We start from the raw sequence: 17,814 nt of genomic DNA, 5'->3' as shown, positions 1-17,814 counted from the left end.
CCACAGTTAATCCTCACAGAAACTCTGTGTTGCCTTATTTTTCCCATTTGACTGATAAGGAAGCTGAGACTCAGGAAAGGTATTATTATACTATTATTAACAACAACAACCACAAAAGGTATAATAGCTAACATTTATTAAGTGTTTATTGGGTATCAGGCACTGCTCTAAGCATTTCACATGAATTATTTTATTTATTACTAATCATGACCCTATGAGATAGTTACCATTTATTGACCCAGTTTTACAGATGAGGAAACTTACTCACAGATAGATTAAAGTCACTTGCCCAAGGTCAAACAGGCATCTGACTCCAGAGCCCATTACTTCTGGGATTATACAGCAACTACTTGACAAAACTAGACTACTACCCAGGTTTTTCAGTTCACAGCCTAGGGCTCTCTTCCTTCTTTTTATCATACCACATCATGAGCAGAGTGTGGAATATCCAGTACACATTTCCTATTTGGCAATTGAGTAAAAGAAAACGGATAATTCAGAATTGAATCTCATTTCATTAGGAATAGTACACTTTTCAAGAAGGCTTTACCAGCTAAGAAGAATGCAACCTTCAGAGGCATGAAAGGATTTGTCAAAGAGTGTGACAAAGTGAATTTAAATACTTGGGTATTAATTTAATCGTGGGCACACAAAACCTATTCAAGGAAAATTATAAAACTCTAATGGGAGAAATAAAGACATGAATAAATGCATAGCTATACTCTGCTTCAATTTGGGAAGACTAATATAGTAATGATTACAATACTCCCTAAGTTAATAATATATAGATGTAATGCACTATCAATTAGAGTCACTGTGATATACTTCGTAGAACTTATCAAATTCACCGTAAAATTTATCTGAAAGAATAAGTGGGCAGGAAGACCAAAGAATACATTTATTTAAAAAGGTAATGGTGGTTCAGCGAACATCATCCTCAATGGTGAAAAACTGAAACAATTTCCACTAAGATCAGAAACAAGACAAGGTTGCCCACTCTCACCACTATTATTCAATATAGCTTTGGAAGTTTTAGCCACAGCAATCAGAGAAGAAAAAGAAAAAAGGAATCCAAATCGGAAAAGAAGAAGTAAAACTGTCACTGTTTGCAGATGACATGATACAATACAAACAGAATCCCAAAGATGCTACCAGAAAACTGCGCGAGCTAATCAATGAATTTGGTAAAGTAGCAGGACACCAAATTAATGCACAGAAATCTCTTGCATTCCTATACACTAATGATGAAACATCTGAAAGAGAAATTAAGGAAACACTCCCATTTACCACTGCAACAAAAAGAATAAAATACCTAGGAATAAACCTACCTAAGGAGACAAAAGACCTGTATGCAGAAAACTATAAGACACTCATGAAAGAAATTAAAGATGATACAAACAGATGTAGAGATATACTATGTTCTTGGATTGGAAGAATCAACATTGTGAAAATGACTATACTACTCAAAGCAATCTAAAGATTCAATGCAACCCCTATCAAACTATCAATGGCATTTTTTACAGAACTAGAACAAAAAAATCTTAAAATTTGTATGGAGACACAAAAGACCCCAAATAGCCAAAGTAGTCTTGAGGGAAACAAACGGAGCTGGAGGAACCAAATGCCCAGACTTCAGCCTATACTACAAAGCCACAGTAATCAAGACAATATGGTACTGGCACAAAAACAGAAATATAGATCAATGGAACAGGATACAAAGCCCAGAGATAAACCCATGCACCTATGGTCAACTAATCTATGACAGAGGAGGCAAGGATATACAATGGAGAAAAGACAGTCTCTTCAATAAGTGATGCTGGGAAAACTGGACAGCTACATGTAAAAGAATGAAATTAGAACACTCCTTAACACCATACACAAAAATAAACTGAAAATGGATTAAAGACCTAAATGTAAGGCCAGATACTATAAAACTCTTAGCGGAAACCAGAGGCAGAACACTCTATGATATAAATCACAGCAAGATCCTTTTTGATCCACCTCCTAGAGAAATGGAAATAAAAACAAAAATAAACAAATGGTGGAGAAGAGTATGGAGGTTCCTTAAAAAACTACAAATAGAACTACCATATGACCCAGCAATCCCACTACCGGGCATATACCCTGAGAAAACCATAATTCAAAAAGAGTCGTGTACCAAAATGTTCATTGCAGCTCTATTTACAATAGCCAGGACATGGAAGCAATCTAAGTGTCCATTGACAGATGAATGGATAAAGAAGATGTGACACATATATACAGTGGAGTATTACTCAGCCATAAAAAGAAACGAAATTGAGTTATTTGTAGTGAGGTGGATGGACCTAGAGACTGTCATACAGAGTGAAGTAAGTCAGAGAGAGAAAAAGAGTACCATATGCTAACACATATATATGTAATCTAAAAAAAAAATGTTTCTGAAGAACAGAATAGGTATAAATTCGCAGACGTAGAGAATGGACTTGAGGACACGGGGAGGGGGAAGGGCAAGCTGGGACTAAGTGAGAGAGTGGCATGGACATATATCCACTACCAAATGTAGAATAGATAGCTAGTGGTAAGCAGCCGCATAGCACAGGGATATCAGCTCAGTGCTTTGTGTCCACCTAGAGGGATGGGATATGGAGGGTGGGAGGGAGACACAAGAGGGAGGAGATATGTGTTTATGTATAGCTGATTCACTTTGTTATACAGCAGAAACTAACACACCATTGTAAACAATTGTACTCTAATAAAGATGTTAAAAAAAAAAAAGCTAATGGTGGTAGACTTACCCTATCAGATTTTAAAGTCTGTCATAAAGTGACAGTCATTAAAACCATATGATAGTGGGTTGAAAAAAAGTCACACAGTGAAATTAAATAAAAAAGAGAGATTCTAGGAACAGATACTAAGACTATAGAGCACACTGGATGCAACCGTGAACTTTGGAAAGCAATCATCTGTCTTCAGTAAATGTTGGGAACTGTAGGTATCAATATGGAGAATAATTAACTTAGAGCCACAGTGCATAGAATACTCTGTAGTAAATTTCAGAAAGCAGACCAGTTGAACAGCATATTCACTCCAGCTACGGATGGAAGATAAATTTGTGCCTGTTAAACGGAGGATATCATCAGAGACAAGATGGATGGTTTCAAATATTTAAAAGTTGGCGGAAGAAACCCTTGTACAACAAAATGTAATAAAAAGCTAAATAGCAGAATGAGGGAAATGTCTGGGGTCAGCATCACAGATAACAGTTGACTGTCCGAAAAATATAAAGAATAGATACAGATATAGAAGGTCGGCTTTCAAATTCAGCTGCATAAAAGGGCAAGGAAAATGAACAGCCAATTTACACATGAGGAAATAAAGGCAGTAAAATCACTGCCTGGAAAAGTACAACCTCTCTACCAATTAAAGAAGTACAAATAAAAACAACATCAAGGTTTCACAACCTGCTTATTAAATTATCAACAATTAATGGAAATTATAAATAGAAATTACAAAACCCTATCTTGACAAGACTTAAGGAAACAGTATGTGTTTTGGGGGGCAGTATAAATTGGTTCAGTTTTCCTAAAAGACAGTCTAGAAATTTGTGACAAGAGTTACAAAACTGTTTGTACATACTCCTTGATCCAGCATACCCCCAAGGAAGTAACCTAAAAAGGAAAAAAATAATTTTTTAAAGATATTTAAAGTAATGCTATTTATAATCATGGAAAATATTTACTAATCTAATATATCATCATGATGGAATAGAATATAGCCATTAACAGTGACAGGTATACAAATATTGGGTCTTATACAGAAATGGGTAGTTGTAATAGTATTAACAACAAAAAATGCTAAATTCTAAACTCACATGTTGAATCTGATAGTAGCCTTGCACAAAGAAGATTCAGAAAATCATCTGGTAAAATGTAAATAGCTGGAGTTGAATGCACATGGTGTTCTTTGGGTACATGTCAAGTTGCTGGAATTCATAATAAAAAAGAAAATCTGAAGAAGAGGCAGCCCACATTGGTTTGATTTAGGCCTGCAAAGTTAAAGATCAAGGGCTTTAGAAAAATCCCCATACCAATGACAGACTGTTACTTACCAGACATGCTTGATCTCTCTGTTAGCTAGAATTTGTTTTGCTAGAATTCTCCATCAACCAGCACTTCTGCTTATCTAAATCTGTGAGAACTTGACATTTCTGAGGGGGTACATCACCAGACATTTGTGAATCTTCAAATTTGTCACCATTATTACAACATAGAACCTCTCCACCCCCACTAATGAACATTTTATTATCTGACTCAGAACCATTACTTTCTCAACACCATTACATTTCTCTTCACTTCCATCATCAGCACTAGTTTGCAAATAGTTTGCATTTCAGTGCCATTATTCACAGAGAAGCACATATTCTCTCTACCATGGTTACTCCACACCTATGTACCTTGTTAACAAATAGAGACCTATCAAGCCACATTGAGGTGGGAATGCCAAGTGGTTGACTAGGCTCCCTCCTTTGCTTGGTGACTTGCCCTACAAAGCAGTATTGTGAGGCCTTGCAAGTCAACTTCATACCCTTTGCAAAATGACCAGTTATTACACTTCATGGATCTTTAGGGCTACTCTCAAAGGGTTAAAACCTCAAATGTTAAATATGTTCGTGCCAAAGAACTACTCTATGATAATTGTCATTCATAATTGAGCACCCAGAATGCCTTTTAAACTGAGATAAAATCATGTTCTTTATAACTTTGGTATTAAGTCTATTCCACTGTATTTTAGGTCTTCGAAATTTAGTACATTAACATCTGGTATATATGAGGACTTAAATATACAAAAATTGCTCTCTTCCCCTGGCACATCCATTGTTTAATGATTGTGGGGCACCGAATTTCCTTAAATAGCATCAGGATTCCCAGAGCTTTATGGACCTCCCATTATTTTATTTTATAAATCTTCTCGCACTTGTTACATGGGTGGTATGTATATAGTTAATTAAAATGCATTTCGTTTTGAGAGCTTTTTTTTTTTTTGGCTGCATTGGGTCTTTGTTGCTGTGCATGGGCTTTCTCTAGTTGCAGTGAGTGGGGGCTACTCTTCCTTGCGGTGCGTGGGCTTCTCATTCTTCTCATTGCAGTGGCTTCTCTTGTTGCAGAGCATGGGCTCTAGGTGCGCAGGCTTCAGTAGTTGCAGCACACGGGCTCAGTAGTTGTGGCTCACGGGCTCTAGAGCGCAGGCTCAGTAGTTGTGGCACGTGGGCTTAGTTGCTCTGCAGCATGTGGGATCTTCCTGGACCAGGGCTTGAACCCATATCCCCTGCAATGGCAGGCGGATTCTTAACCACTGCGCCACCAGGGAACTCCTTGAGAGTTTTTTTTAATGGCTTTATACCTCTTAAGATACCCTGGTGAGTTGGGAACCTGGTAGATAATGACTGTTTAGAGCAGTGGATCTCAAAGTGTGATCTGGGACCAGCAATACCATCATCATCCTGGGAATTGTTAGAAATAAAAATTCTCCACTCTGCCCCAGACCTACCAAATTAGAAATTCTGGGGGTAGGACTAAGCCAACTGTGTTTTAATAAGCCTTCCAGGTGATTCTGATGCATGTTCAAGTTTCAGAACCACTGCCTATTAGAGAATAGAACCTCAATAGCCTCGGCCAGCCTGATCCTCCATTAAATTGTTCTCATGGATATCAAACCCTCCAGGCCCCTCCACAGTGTGTTACGTGCTGCTAAAATGTCTTTTATTAAATCTCTTGAGAAGGTTATGAGAATGCTGAAGAGGCAGCATGTTGTGCTGGCAAAAGCACGGGCATTGGAGTCAGATGGACCTTAGTTGTAACTTCTCCTGGCTGCTTATTCTCTTTATGTTCCCTCAGTTGTTTAACCTCTCTGAGTCTCATTTCTAACATGGGCAAGAGAATACTCAAGGCTGGAAGATTGTCTTCAGGGTGAAACGAGATGGAGTCTGTTAACTGTCCAGTGCTGTGCCTGACACATGGTGGACTCTGAGTAAACAAGAGTGGTCATTACCATCCCTTAGCACCATGTCTATGACACTATGTAGGGTTCAGAGGAGTAATGGAAAGACCTTCTTGGAAACTCCAAGTTGGAGTCATTGGAGAGAGGAATCTAAGCTTCACCCAGGACAGCCCCAGTATAACAAGGGCTTCTCTGATTTCTTCAAAGGACACTTTGCAGCAGGCTCCTGGGGGCTGTAGAAGGCTCAGAGTGAGTCCTGCCACTTGTATTTGCTGTTGCCAGACTAATTGTTCCTTGATTGAAGTTCTGTGGCCGCAGAGACAGAGAAGGGTGGCAACAACAAGCTCTCTGGGCCCTTCTCCCCTCCCTGTGTAGCCTCCTTGTATCTCACTTCCTGGATCTTGTAAATATTTCCTTCAGCAATAAGCTGGGAGTGGCTGTTTCTCTTGGAGCAGTCTTATCTTTTGGCTGCTGGGGAAAGGGGAAGGGGAGAGGGGCTGGGACTGTGCACTCTTGCTGCTGAGATCCTGGAATGCCAAGCTATTGTGGTGAGGTTAAAAATAAAAATTCCAAACAAGAAAACTTCAAAAGGCCTAAGGAGGAGGCGGGAGGAGATTTTTCAGTCTCTGAAAATACTGGTTTTCATTTTCAATTACTATGAGCCCCTCCCCCCCCAAAAAAGATAGTAACAAAAGGGGAAAATCTATTCATCAGAAGAACAGGCAGCCTGTGCCAAGAGGAAAAGAGAAGAACAGCCCAGAACTTGGCACACGATTTGCTTTTGTTTTTGAGATGTAGGCTCCTTGCTGGTGTCAACAAAGCCCTTTCTCAGACTTAGCTTTCATGCTCCCTCCCCTCTCTTCAGCAAGGAGTTAAAGTCTTTGAGAACACCTTGGGGATGAATGTAGTGCAAGTACCTTTTGCATTAACTCAGGAGTCCTTGCTTCAGTGGGATTTCCCTTGGAGCCAGATAAGGCAAGTTCCAGTCTGGACACTACTACTTCTTACTAGCTGGGAAAATTAATGACACTCTCTAAGCCCCAGGATCCTCACCTGCAAGCTGGCAATAATGGTAATTACTTCAATGAGCTGGTGTGAAGATTAATAGAAATACCTACATGAAAGTGTCTACAACAGTGTGTGACACATAGTAAGTAAGATGTAAGAAACCATAGTTCTTTTCCCTTAATTTAGCTCCTTATCCTCCACTCTAGGGAAGAATCATTACTTCATCCCAAAGAAGAGTTGTAGATTTAGATTTCTGTGCATATAGGTGGCTTGAGCCCTTTGAAACTAGGGCCTCTAGAGACCAATATCCTTGGCCTGAGCCTGACACACTTCAATGCAAGCCTCCCATTCACCAGTCTGCTTCAGCTATTAGTGCCTGGAAAGCAAGGGCTACGGGTTTTGCTCCCCTGAGATCTGGTCACCTTGCACAGTGTAATACTGAATGACAGCTTGGATGACTTGTACACACATTGGCCCAGCTGGTCCCATCGAGGGCAGTCCTTCCCCTTTTCTGGAGTCTTGCCTAGTTCTGCTCCCTTGGTGTAAATGACTCTGCAAGGTTCAGGCTGCCCTTACACAAGCTGTGTCAGTGGGAGAGCAGTGCTTTTGAAATTAGGATTGATGCAGAGAATAGCAATTTCCAGGTTGCCTTGCTAGAGCCTAGTGCCTCAGGATAGTGTCACAGTGCCATAAATCGAGGCACGAATGTCCCTAGAAGGGTGTGCTCTTTTCTTCCAACTGGTTCTGGAGTTGGCTACTTAAAGGTAAATTCTGTAATGCTGACATAAGTGATTCGTACCTAAACAAGACAACATAGAATATCTAGTCTTGTTGATCGTCACACTGCTTTTAAGCCTAAACTTGCCTTTTATTCTCTCTCCCTTTTAGTAGATGAGAAGAGTGAGTGAATGAGCCTAGGATTAAAATCCTTGGTTATCTAGGGCCTCCTGGCTCGGCAGCCATGTAGCTGAGCTGGGACTCCAGGTCTCTTGGTTTCTTGGCTATTGAGCAGGGCTGAACATTAACCACGGGACAGTGCAGTTCAACTCCCTTGATGGGAACAAGGAGCAGGGCTGAAGCATACAGCAGTGAAGGCTGTACACTGCACAGTTTGCACAACCGTATGCAGTGGCCCTAAGGACTTCACTCTAATAATAAGCATAGTTCTGTCATTTATTAATCACTTTTCCATGTACCCAGCATCATTGCTAGGTCCTTTTTATTTTATATGGTTAATCCTCACAGCAGGTTTGTTAAGATAGATATTTTACTGAAACTGAGGTAAATTAAATACTTTCCTCAAGGTCATGCAGCTTTTGGGTTCTGGAGGCAGATTTTTAAATTTTACTGAAATTCAGACCCAATTCTTTCTAACACTGTGTTCTTTGTGCTCTGCTCTGTTGCCTTTCCTGTGCCCTGGCAAGGAAAGAGTGGTAAATTTGATAACTATCATGGAGGAGGGTTTTTCTCACCACAGCTGCAGGACATTGGCCCAACTTGAGCCTTTGGAGACGTTGCTTTCACCACCTGCATCTCATAAGATCTAGATTTGAGATGAAGGTGGGGAAGAACAGGAGAGGCAAGGACAGAAGGTAGGAATGTGTGTGCTGAGGGGTGGGACACATACTGTACAGATTGGAAACCAACCTAACTGGAACAAATAACTCTATCCCCAAACCTCTACCTCCAAACCACAACACTCCCATCTTTTTCACCCTGGACCTTTGTTTCCATAGTATGATCCCTGAACCACTGGTATTAGAATCCCTTCGGGAAATTGTTTAAAATGTAGATTCCTGGGCTCCACCACAAGGTACTAAATCTCAATTTCTATTGATAGAAGTGGAGCCGAGGACTTTGCATTTTAAACAACATCTTCAGGTAATTCCAATTAAGAGCCACTTCGATTAGGAACAACTGCCTCAGACCAATGGTTTCCAACTTTTTGGATCATGCACCCTTCTCAGAAAGAATTGTTTTGAGCATTCACCTTTAATATATGTTGGTAGTTTATTAATAAATTACTTATATCTACTAATGTTCTAATATTTATGTTTTTAAATGCAAAAAAACGGTGAGTTTTGCATTAGTATTCTTCGATGAGAATGGTCTCTGGTTTTCCTTTATGTATGTTCTAGTTGCTAGGTTTTGGTATTGATGTTATGCAGGATTCTTTTCTTCTCCCCCTATTCTCTAGATTCCAGAATCTAGAAAGTGTAAATAGCATTGAGGTTGTCTGTTACTTGAAGGTTGGTAGAATTAACACAAGATCATGGGAGTGTGCTGTTTTTTTGGTCAAATTTATCAAATTTTTTCCTATGATAACCTGTGGTTTAGATATTTTCATTCTTCTGCAATTAGTTTTGGTAATTATGTTTTCCTAGAAAACTAAGTTTTCAAATCTGTTTTCATACAGTAGAGCAAAGTGTTCTCTTACTCTTTTCATTTACTTTGTAACTGTGGTTATTTCTCCATTTCTAATTTTGTGCATTTAGGGTTTTTAATTAGATTAGCAAGAGATTTATCTGTTTTATGGTTTTATATTTTCTTTTGAAGAAAGCTTTTGGCTTTAATTATTAGTTCTGTTATTTGTTTTCTAGTGTATTCATTTCTGCCATTAGTTTTATTTCTGCTTTGCTTAGGTCTATTTTTTTTTTTTAAATATTTATTTAATTTATTTATGGCTGCGTTGGGTCCCCGTTGCTGCACGCGGGCTCTCTCTAGTTGCGGCGAGCGGGGGCCGCTCTTGGTTGTGGTGCGTGGGCTTCTCACTGCGGTGGCCTCTCTTGTTGCGGAGCACGGGTTCCAGGTGCGTGGGCTTCAGTAGTTGTGGCACGCGGGCTTAGTTGCTCCGCGGCATGTGGGATCCTCCTGGACCAGGGCTTGAACTCGTGTCCCCTGCACTGGCAGGCAGACTCTCAACCACTGCGCCACCAGGGAAGCCCTGCTTAGGTCTATTTTTGTGGCTCTTAACTTCTTTTGTTGAAAGCATAATTCATTTATTTTAATTTGTTTTTATGTATTAATATAAGTATTTAAGACTATCAATTTTCCTTTAATCATTGTTTTAATCAACCACATCCTCTTGCTTCTGATATTTTCATTGTTGTTATTTGTAGGTAGTCTACAATTTTAGATTAGATCTCCTCTTTGACTAGAGTGGGGGATATTTTCTCCCTTTTATTTTCTGTGTGCTAGAAGTATTTGTTTTTCATTTTGCTATTAATTTCTAGTGTTATTTTATTGTGACTGGATACAGTTTTGTCATCAGCTGAAAAAGTCTTATATTTTGTTTCTGCTTTTTCTACCTTTGCATTTTCTATATATTTGCTTTATGAATTTTGATGCTATGTTTTTGGTACATAAAGATTCAGGGTAATTAGATCTTAATTGTGTTTTCTAATCATTAATATTATAGTGCCCTTCTTTGTCTTGTTTATTGCTTTTTCCCTTTAATTCAACTTTTTTTATGATATGAGTATCATGGTCCTTGGGGTTTTTTTGGGAATTAGCTCAGTTATTAAATATTTATGGAATGCCTACTGTGTGCCAGGCAGTAGGTACCAGATGAATGAGACACACAAGATCTCTGCCCTTGTGGGGGTGTATGCTCTGAGAAAGGCAAAATAGAAAAATGATAATTAAGGATAAGTTGTCTCTACTTTAGATAAGGTGGTCAGGAAAGGCCTCACTGCCTGATAGCATTTATCATCTTATTACTTCCCACTCACCACCTTGTTTGTTTGTTTCCTGAGGGGGGAAATGCCAGGTGGAACAGTCTGTACACAAGGGATTATTATAATCTTAAGGAGCTATAGGTGGGCTAAGGTCCAAATGAGAAGAAAATGGGGATGTGTGGCTATGAATTTCTGATCCACATGAGGGATGAGCTAGCCAGGATGGGGACTGCAGATGAGGGGAATGAAGGAGATTTTGCCTTCCATTCTATCTGACCTGGGCCACCATTATGTGTATTATTATTTTTTGAGGAAATATTCTCAGTCTTCATTGTGACTACTGAATGGATATTCTGTCTGATGATTTAATTGAACTGCTGGAATTTCCTGTCACTAGGCAGTACTTAGCATGATGCTGATTGCTCACAGACTACAGCAGGAAACCAGATCTTCTGGTTTAGAGGGCTTAACTCTTTAAACTCAGAGATTAAAGAGATGTCCTTTGCTTTGGTCCCTCTTTATTATACAGAAGTTTAACTTTTATACATATTTAACTAAACCTGGACTTGTTTTCCTTGCATATACTTTTCTATTACTTATGAGATGAGAGTCTTATTTCACCTCACGTCATAGTTTTTAAGCTTTCTGATAGTTTTTTCTTATAGCTATGTAATATATATATATACATATATACACATATAACACATATTAAAATTTTATACACACACACACACCCTGAACTCTTGAATCTGAAATTTATTTTGGTATATAATATATGGTGCAGCTCCAAATAACACTGCTCTGCAATTGTCTCAAAAATATCTATTAAATAATTTTTATCTTCTTGTTATGGAAGGTGAATTATATATGACATTTTTATAAATAGTTTGATATGTTTCTGGACTTTCAATTATGTTCTATTAGTCAGTAAAACAGTTTTAATTATAATTGCTTTATATTATGCTTTATACCTTACTTACCCCCCATTTCTTCTGTAGCAAAATATGTTTTTTATTATACAGTAGTCCCCATGTATCTGTGGGAGATATATTCCAAGACCCCCAGTGGATGCCTGAAACCACAGATAGTACTGAGCCCTATATATGCTATGTTTCTTTTAAATACATACATACTGATGATAAAGTTTAATTTGTGAATTAGGTAGAGTAAGAGATTAACAGTAATAACTAATAATATAATAGGACATTATAACAATATACTGTAATAAAAGTTATATGAATTCTGTCTCTCTCCTTGATCAACTTCCTCAACTCTGCCAGAAATGTGGCAGTGACTTCTTCATTGACAGATGCAGCCTTTCCAGTAACTTTCCTGTTTTTCAGTCCAAACCTATTCCTAAATCTTTGTAACCATCTCTTACTTGCAGTAAATGGCTGAAGTCACTTGTTTCAGGGGATCCCTTGCTGAAGTCTTCGTATAGGCTCCATGTTTTCTGGCGCAACACACTGCTGTCAGTCGGAACATGCTTTCTGTTCATGTCTTCCATCCACAAATTTAATGCCTTTCCATCTTACCTAAGCCCATGTCATGCACTCTGGCTGTAACTTTTGCAGTTTGAGGTATGACAGCAGGCACGAATTTCTTTTTCCTTCTTCATGATTTGATGGATACAAGATTCGTTCTTACCATAGATCTTAGTAACCTCAGCATATGATTTTTTCCCTTTCCTTATTAAGTCAAGAACGTTCACCTTTTCACTTAAAGGAAGCACTTTATGGCTTCTCTTTGGCAGATCTAAATTGCCAGCATCTCTACTCTTAGGCCTTGGGGCCATTATTAAGTAAAATAAGGGTTACTTGAACAAAAGCACTGTGACACTGTGACAGCCCATCTGATAACCTAAGACAGCTACTAAGTGACTAATGGGTGGGATCCGCTGGAAAAAGGGATGATTTAAGTCCTGGGAAGGATGGAGCAGGACGGCAGGAGATTTCATCACACTACTCAGAATAGTGTGCACTTCAAAACTTATGAATTGTTTATTTTGGGAATTTTTCATTTACTATTTTTTGGACTGTGGTTGACTACAGGTAGCTGAAACCTTGGAAAGTGAAACAGCGGACAAATGGGGACTACCATATCCTGCTTTATTTTGCAAGTTAACACAAAAATTCTATAGTTAAAAGTCCTGGTGAGAATTCTGATTGGAATTGCATTAGAAGGATATATTTTAAATCCAAAATAGCAGATATTTGTGAATGGCCTGCTCGATGTTTTTTGGTACAAGTATAAGAACATGGACAGAAAGCATACATGCCAAATTCATGATATAGCTTGCATGTAGAGAGGCAGCAGGGGAATAGAAGTGGGGAGTGAAACAAAGGATATTATTATTTTAAAAATTCATGAAGCATAGATGGTAAAGTATTAAAATGTGCTAATTGTGGGCAGTAGGTGGGAACATGAATATTTATTATAACAATCTCTGTATGTTTTTAAACATTTGAAATGTTTCATAATTAAAAACAAAACAAAAACAACAGATGTAGCAGGATAACCACACTTGCAAGCCCCAGAACACAGCACATTTGTGTGGGGTGGTGTGTATATCCAGACTTTGGAGTTAGACTCTCCATGTTCAAATCCTAGCTCTGCCACTTACCAGCTTTATGACCCTGAGCAATGATTTAACCTGCCCATGCCTCAGTTTCCCCAGCTATAAAATCAGGACAATAATAATAGCTACTTCCTAGGGTTATTGTGAGCATTAAATAAGTTAAGACATGGAAAGCACTTAAAACAGTGTCTGGCACTTAGTATGCACTCAGTAAGTGTTAGCTATCAGTATTATATAGCATATATTATTATTACTACACTTACTACCTACATTATATTGTTTTGTGGCTGTTTTAAATTTTACATAAATGATGTTATCCAAAATTATGGGACCATCTGCAACGTGCTTGCTTTATACAACCTTTATCTGCTGTTTTGCAGGGAAATGGCTCATTCCAAGGCTAGCTTTTCATGGGCAACCCCCTTCCATCCTTGCTTTGAGAACCCAGAACTGGACTTGTCAAGCTACCGAGCAATCTCTTCTCTTGACCTCCTTGGAGACTTCAAGCACTCCTCAAAAAAACCAGAGGAAACCTCCGTTTATGAAGAGGAGAGCTCCCTAGCCTCCATGCCCCGCCCACTGCGGGGCCGGGCCTTCTCAGAGAGCCACATCAGCTTGGATCCTCAGAGCTCCCGGGCCTGGGGGCAGCATAGGAAGGAGCTCTTTACCAAAGTTGATGAGATCCAGCCAGATCCTCTGGGTGCCAGGAGGAAGCCCTTTCCTCCTCCTCGCCCTCCTCCTCCCAACTGGGAGAAGTACAGGCTCTTTCGTGCAGCCCAGCAGCAGCAGCAACAGCAGCAGAAGCAGCAAAAGCAGCAGCGAGAGGAGGAGGAAGAGGAGGAGGAAGAGGAAGAAGAGGAAGAGGGGGTGGAGGAGGAGGGGGAGGAGGAAGAGCTGCCACCCCAGTATTTCAGTTCAGAAACCACTGGTTCCAGTGCCCTCAATCCTGAGGAGGTCCTGGAGCAGCCCCAACCGCTGGGCTTTGGCCACCTGGAGGCTTCAAGGCAGGGCTCACAAAGCCTTCCAGCAGAGCAAGAGTCCTTTGCTCTCCATTCCAGCAATTTCCTGCCTCCAGTAAGGGGCCATTTGGGATCTCAAGCTGAGAAGGCTCTGCCCCCTTGCTATTATGGCATTGGTGGGCTTTGGAGAACATCAGAGCAGGAGACCACTGATTCCCCCAAGTAAGTGCTTATGAAAGACATTAGGTCCCTGAAGAGGTGGCAGCATGAGTTTGAATTCCACCTTCACCATTTGCCAGCTGTGTGACCTTGGGCTGGTCAATTAAACTATTTCCAGCCTCAGTTTTCTCACCTGGAAAATGGGCATGATGGTACATGGTTGTTGTGAATATGAGGATAATCCACGTAAAAGACATAGCCCCATACTTAGCACATAGTAGGTACTCAGTAAATGTCATTGATGTTCTTATCCCTAAATATCACTATCAAGGTTCTATATTTATTTTTTTCTAGTTTGTCTTTAAGGTATGCATCAGTGTCTGGCCCCTGAGCAATAAGGCATTAAACCGTTATTGCCTTGTGGCCTTTTCCAGAAGCCTGGCTCAGGTCCTTTTCTGCCTTTTCTGCTGCTTGCTCTCTAGAACAAGAGGCCAGCTCACAACCTGGCCTGCCTCTGCTCTAGGACCTGTCTGAGCTTCTGAACTCTTCCCCCACCCCAGCATCAAAGGTGTTCCTGGGGTTGGATGCTTTATGCCCTGACCATTCCTTACAACAGCCAAAGGCATTCTTTTCATCTTCTACTTTCTCCATCACCCCCACCCTTGTTTCCTCTGCCTCTTTGCATTTGCTTCAGTGGGCAAATGGTAGTACCAGAAGTGGTAGTTGACAGGGTCAGCTGTCTGGGCAGAGAGGCTGCAGAAGGAGTGTACTCTGGTCACAGAACTGTTCCCTTCACTGTGCCAATGCTCATTGGCGTGCCCCACAATGTGTGGTTGTCCTCTTTGCTCCAAAACAAAAGAGCTTTGGCTTTTGGCTCTGCCAATCCTCCTGCAGAGAGCTCCATGGACTCTCTGCTGGGGATGGGGATGAGGGGCAGGTGTCTATCCTTTTAGTGCTTCCTTTAAATACCTTTACAGAAGGAACTTGCCTGAGACTTGTTGCTCTTAGAAGTACCTTGTTATTGTGTCTTTTACTGATGGACAAATCCATTACTTGGCTATCTGGAGCTAGTTGACAAGTTTTCCAGCCTAAGGTGCCACAGGCACAGCACTTACAGGGCCTGGCTCCCAGACACTATGAGAATTTGTCAGATACCTAGTGGCTGCTTCTCAAGCTGCCCATCTAGCTGGGGGGTATTCTTATTCTAATTAGAAAACATTTGTGGAAAGTGACTGTGGATTGTTACCTATCACAGCAGAGAGAAGAGACGGCAACCTAGCACATAGTAGGCACTTAATATTTCTGAAGAAAGAATGAATAAATGAATGAATGATCACGTATTAAGCATTTGATATGTGTCAGACACTGCTAGCCATTTTATATCTATTATTTCATTGAATTCTCCCAACGGCCCTATGGGCCATTATTATCCCCACTTGACAGATGCGGAAACTAAAGCTGAGTAAAATAAGGGACTACCTAACTCAGAATTACACAGAAAAGACTCAAAGCCAGATCTTACTCCAAAATCTATGCTGCTTTTGCCATCCTAGGCAGGCTCTCTTAGGGAGATCTGGTTCCTGCAGTAGCCAGGCCTTTACTTAGACCTCCTGTCCCCTAGAAGGCAATGTGTACCAGAGGTAGTAGTTACAGGCCCCAGGCTTACCCCTTTCAGCCTTCTAGTCCTTCCTCCTTTATGTACCTCCATTCATCTTGGCACCTTGTCCAGAGAGAAGGAAATTGCTATTACTAGAGATCTTGTAACTTGTTGCACAGATTTTTTTTTTCTTAATGACTATGGGATGCAAGGGGAAACATTTGTTTGCATACAAGCCTGGCTTGTGGCTGCAAAAAGTCAATTATAGATGCTTCTTTGAGTGATGGAGATTTAAGGAAAAACATCATTTCCGACATAGCTAATATTTTTTGCCTCTTTACTATGTGCCAAGCATTGTTCTAAGCACATTTGTTTATTGACTGATTTAATCTTCACAACAAACCTATGAAATAGATACCATTAGTTTCCTACAGTTTTTAGATGAGAAAAGTGAGGCACAGGGATATAAATTAAGTTGCAGAAGATCACAGGTAGCCAGACCCAGGTAGTCTGGCTCACTGTGCCAACTACATCACCCCAGGATCTCTGGGCTCCTCAAGAAGATCCTATTCCAGACCCTCAGAGAGCACAGGGTTCTACCCAGCAGGAAGTGCCTTTAAGGTTTTGTAAGGGAAAGTAGTGTTAAGGGCAAGTAGATGTGTAATATTTTGAATCTAAAATGCAAAAAAAAAAAAAAAGACATCCTAATTTCAGCCACGTTAAACTAGAGTCTCTCTGTAACCCACATACTCTTTAGTTACAAAATGTCAGGATACATGTAGAAGCAGGTGAGTGGAATTATTGAGCATTGGTTAAATCTGATAACTCTGATTCAATTACAGGTATAGTTTGCTTTATGGACTCTATGCATTTTCTCTCAGTGCTCTGGAGAAGGAATCTTATTTTTGCAACAAAGTTCATTATCAAGGTCAAATTATGTTCTCATAGATCTCCTATAACCTCTGCCCTATTAATGGAGAGTATGAGGAAAGGAGCCCTAGAACACAGTGCCTGATATGATACACTATAATATAGTACAGGGCCATGTCTGCTAGGGAACTGAGTCTCTAATTAGCAGATCCTTTTTCAAAATTTTTCTCCAGTTTTATTGAGATATAATTGACAGATAGCCACATCCTTTTTTTAAAAAAAATTCTGTGCTTTCTTTCAGTACTTTCTAACTTTCAACTCGCACACATGCCCCTACTTATTTTTCTTATAGGTAGGAATTCCCTAAATTCATACATTTATATTTCCTCCAGAATGTTCTCTCTTCTCTGCTAACATAGATACAGTCCAGCCAGAAAATTCCTTACATGCAGGGTTTTATGTGATGTCAAGTTGACCCTTTGGCAGTATAGTATAGTGGCCAAAAGCACAGATTCTGGAGTTAGGTCACCTAGGTCTAAATCACGGGTCTGCTATTTACTGTCGTGATCCTGGGAAAGTCACTTTACCTCTCAGTGCCTCATGTTCCTTATCCATAAAATGGTTGTCATGAGCATTACATTTTATGTCTATATTTACACACACACACACACACACACACACACACACATATATATCTTAGTACAGCTCCTGGGCACAGTAAGCACTATGTGAATGTTAGCTAGTAGTGCTCTTTTATCAGTGCTATCAGCTTAAAAACCTACATGTAAAATGAATACCTAGGATGAGCAATATTGGCATGCCCAAATTTCTTTTGTGTGATGAATTAGGAGACAGCATAGCATGAATCAGTAAATAGCTGTGGAGCCTTTTACCCATTATTTTTGACCTTTATCTAAGAGCTGCAAATAGCTGCAAAAATGACTAATGAGTTTCTCCTATTTTTCCTTTCAAACAGCTAGAGGTTAGTGA

General features: G+C 39.9%; 1 protein-coding gene across 5 annotated transcripts in view; it reads left to right on the top strand.

The window, feature by feature from the left end:
- The window catches only part of SHROOM4 (shroom family member 4), a 199,516-nt gene that overhangs the window by 172,545 nt on the left and 9,157 nt on the right, over window positions 1-17,814 (top strand). For 4 of the 5 annotated variants that reach the window (XM_024750640.1, XM_024750642.1, XM_024750641.1 and 1 more), the window contains one exon: window positions 13,620-14,420. The exons of the other annotated variant lie outside the window; for it this stretch is intronic. In XM_024750640.1, coding sequence (XP_024606408.1) covers window positions 13,620-14,420 — 801 coding nt within the window. The remainder of the gene's footprint in view (window positions 1-13,619; window positions 14,421-17,814) is intronic. 5 annotated transcript variants of the gene reach the window in all.

Source organism: Neophocaena asiaeorientalis, unplaced genomic scaffold (assembly GCF_003031525.2).
Source record: "Neophocaena asiaeorientalis asiaeorientalis breed wild unplaced genomic scaffold, Neophocaena_asiaeorientalis_V1.1 scaffold675, whole genome shotgun sequence".
NCBI lineage: Eukaryota > Metazoa > Chordata > Mammalia > Artiodactyla > Phocoenidae > Neophocaena > Neophocaena asiaeorientalis.
Note: the sequence above shows the minus strand (reverse complement) of the source record. Positions and strands in the feature narration are given on the sequence as shown.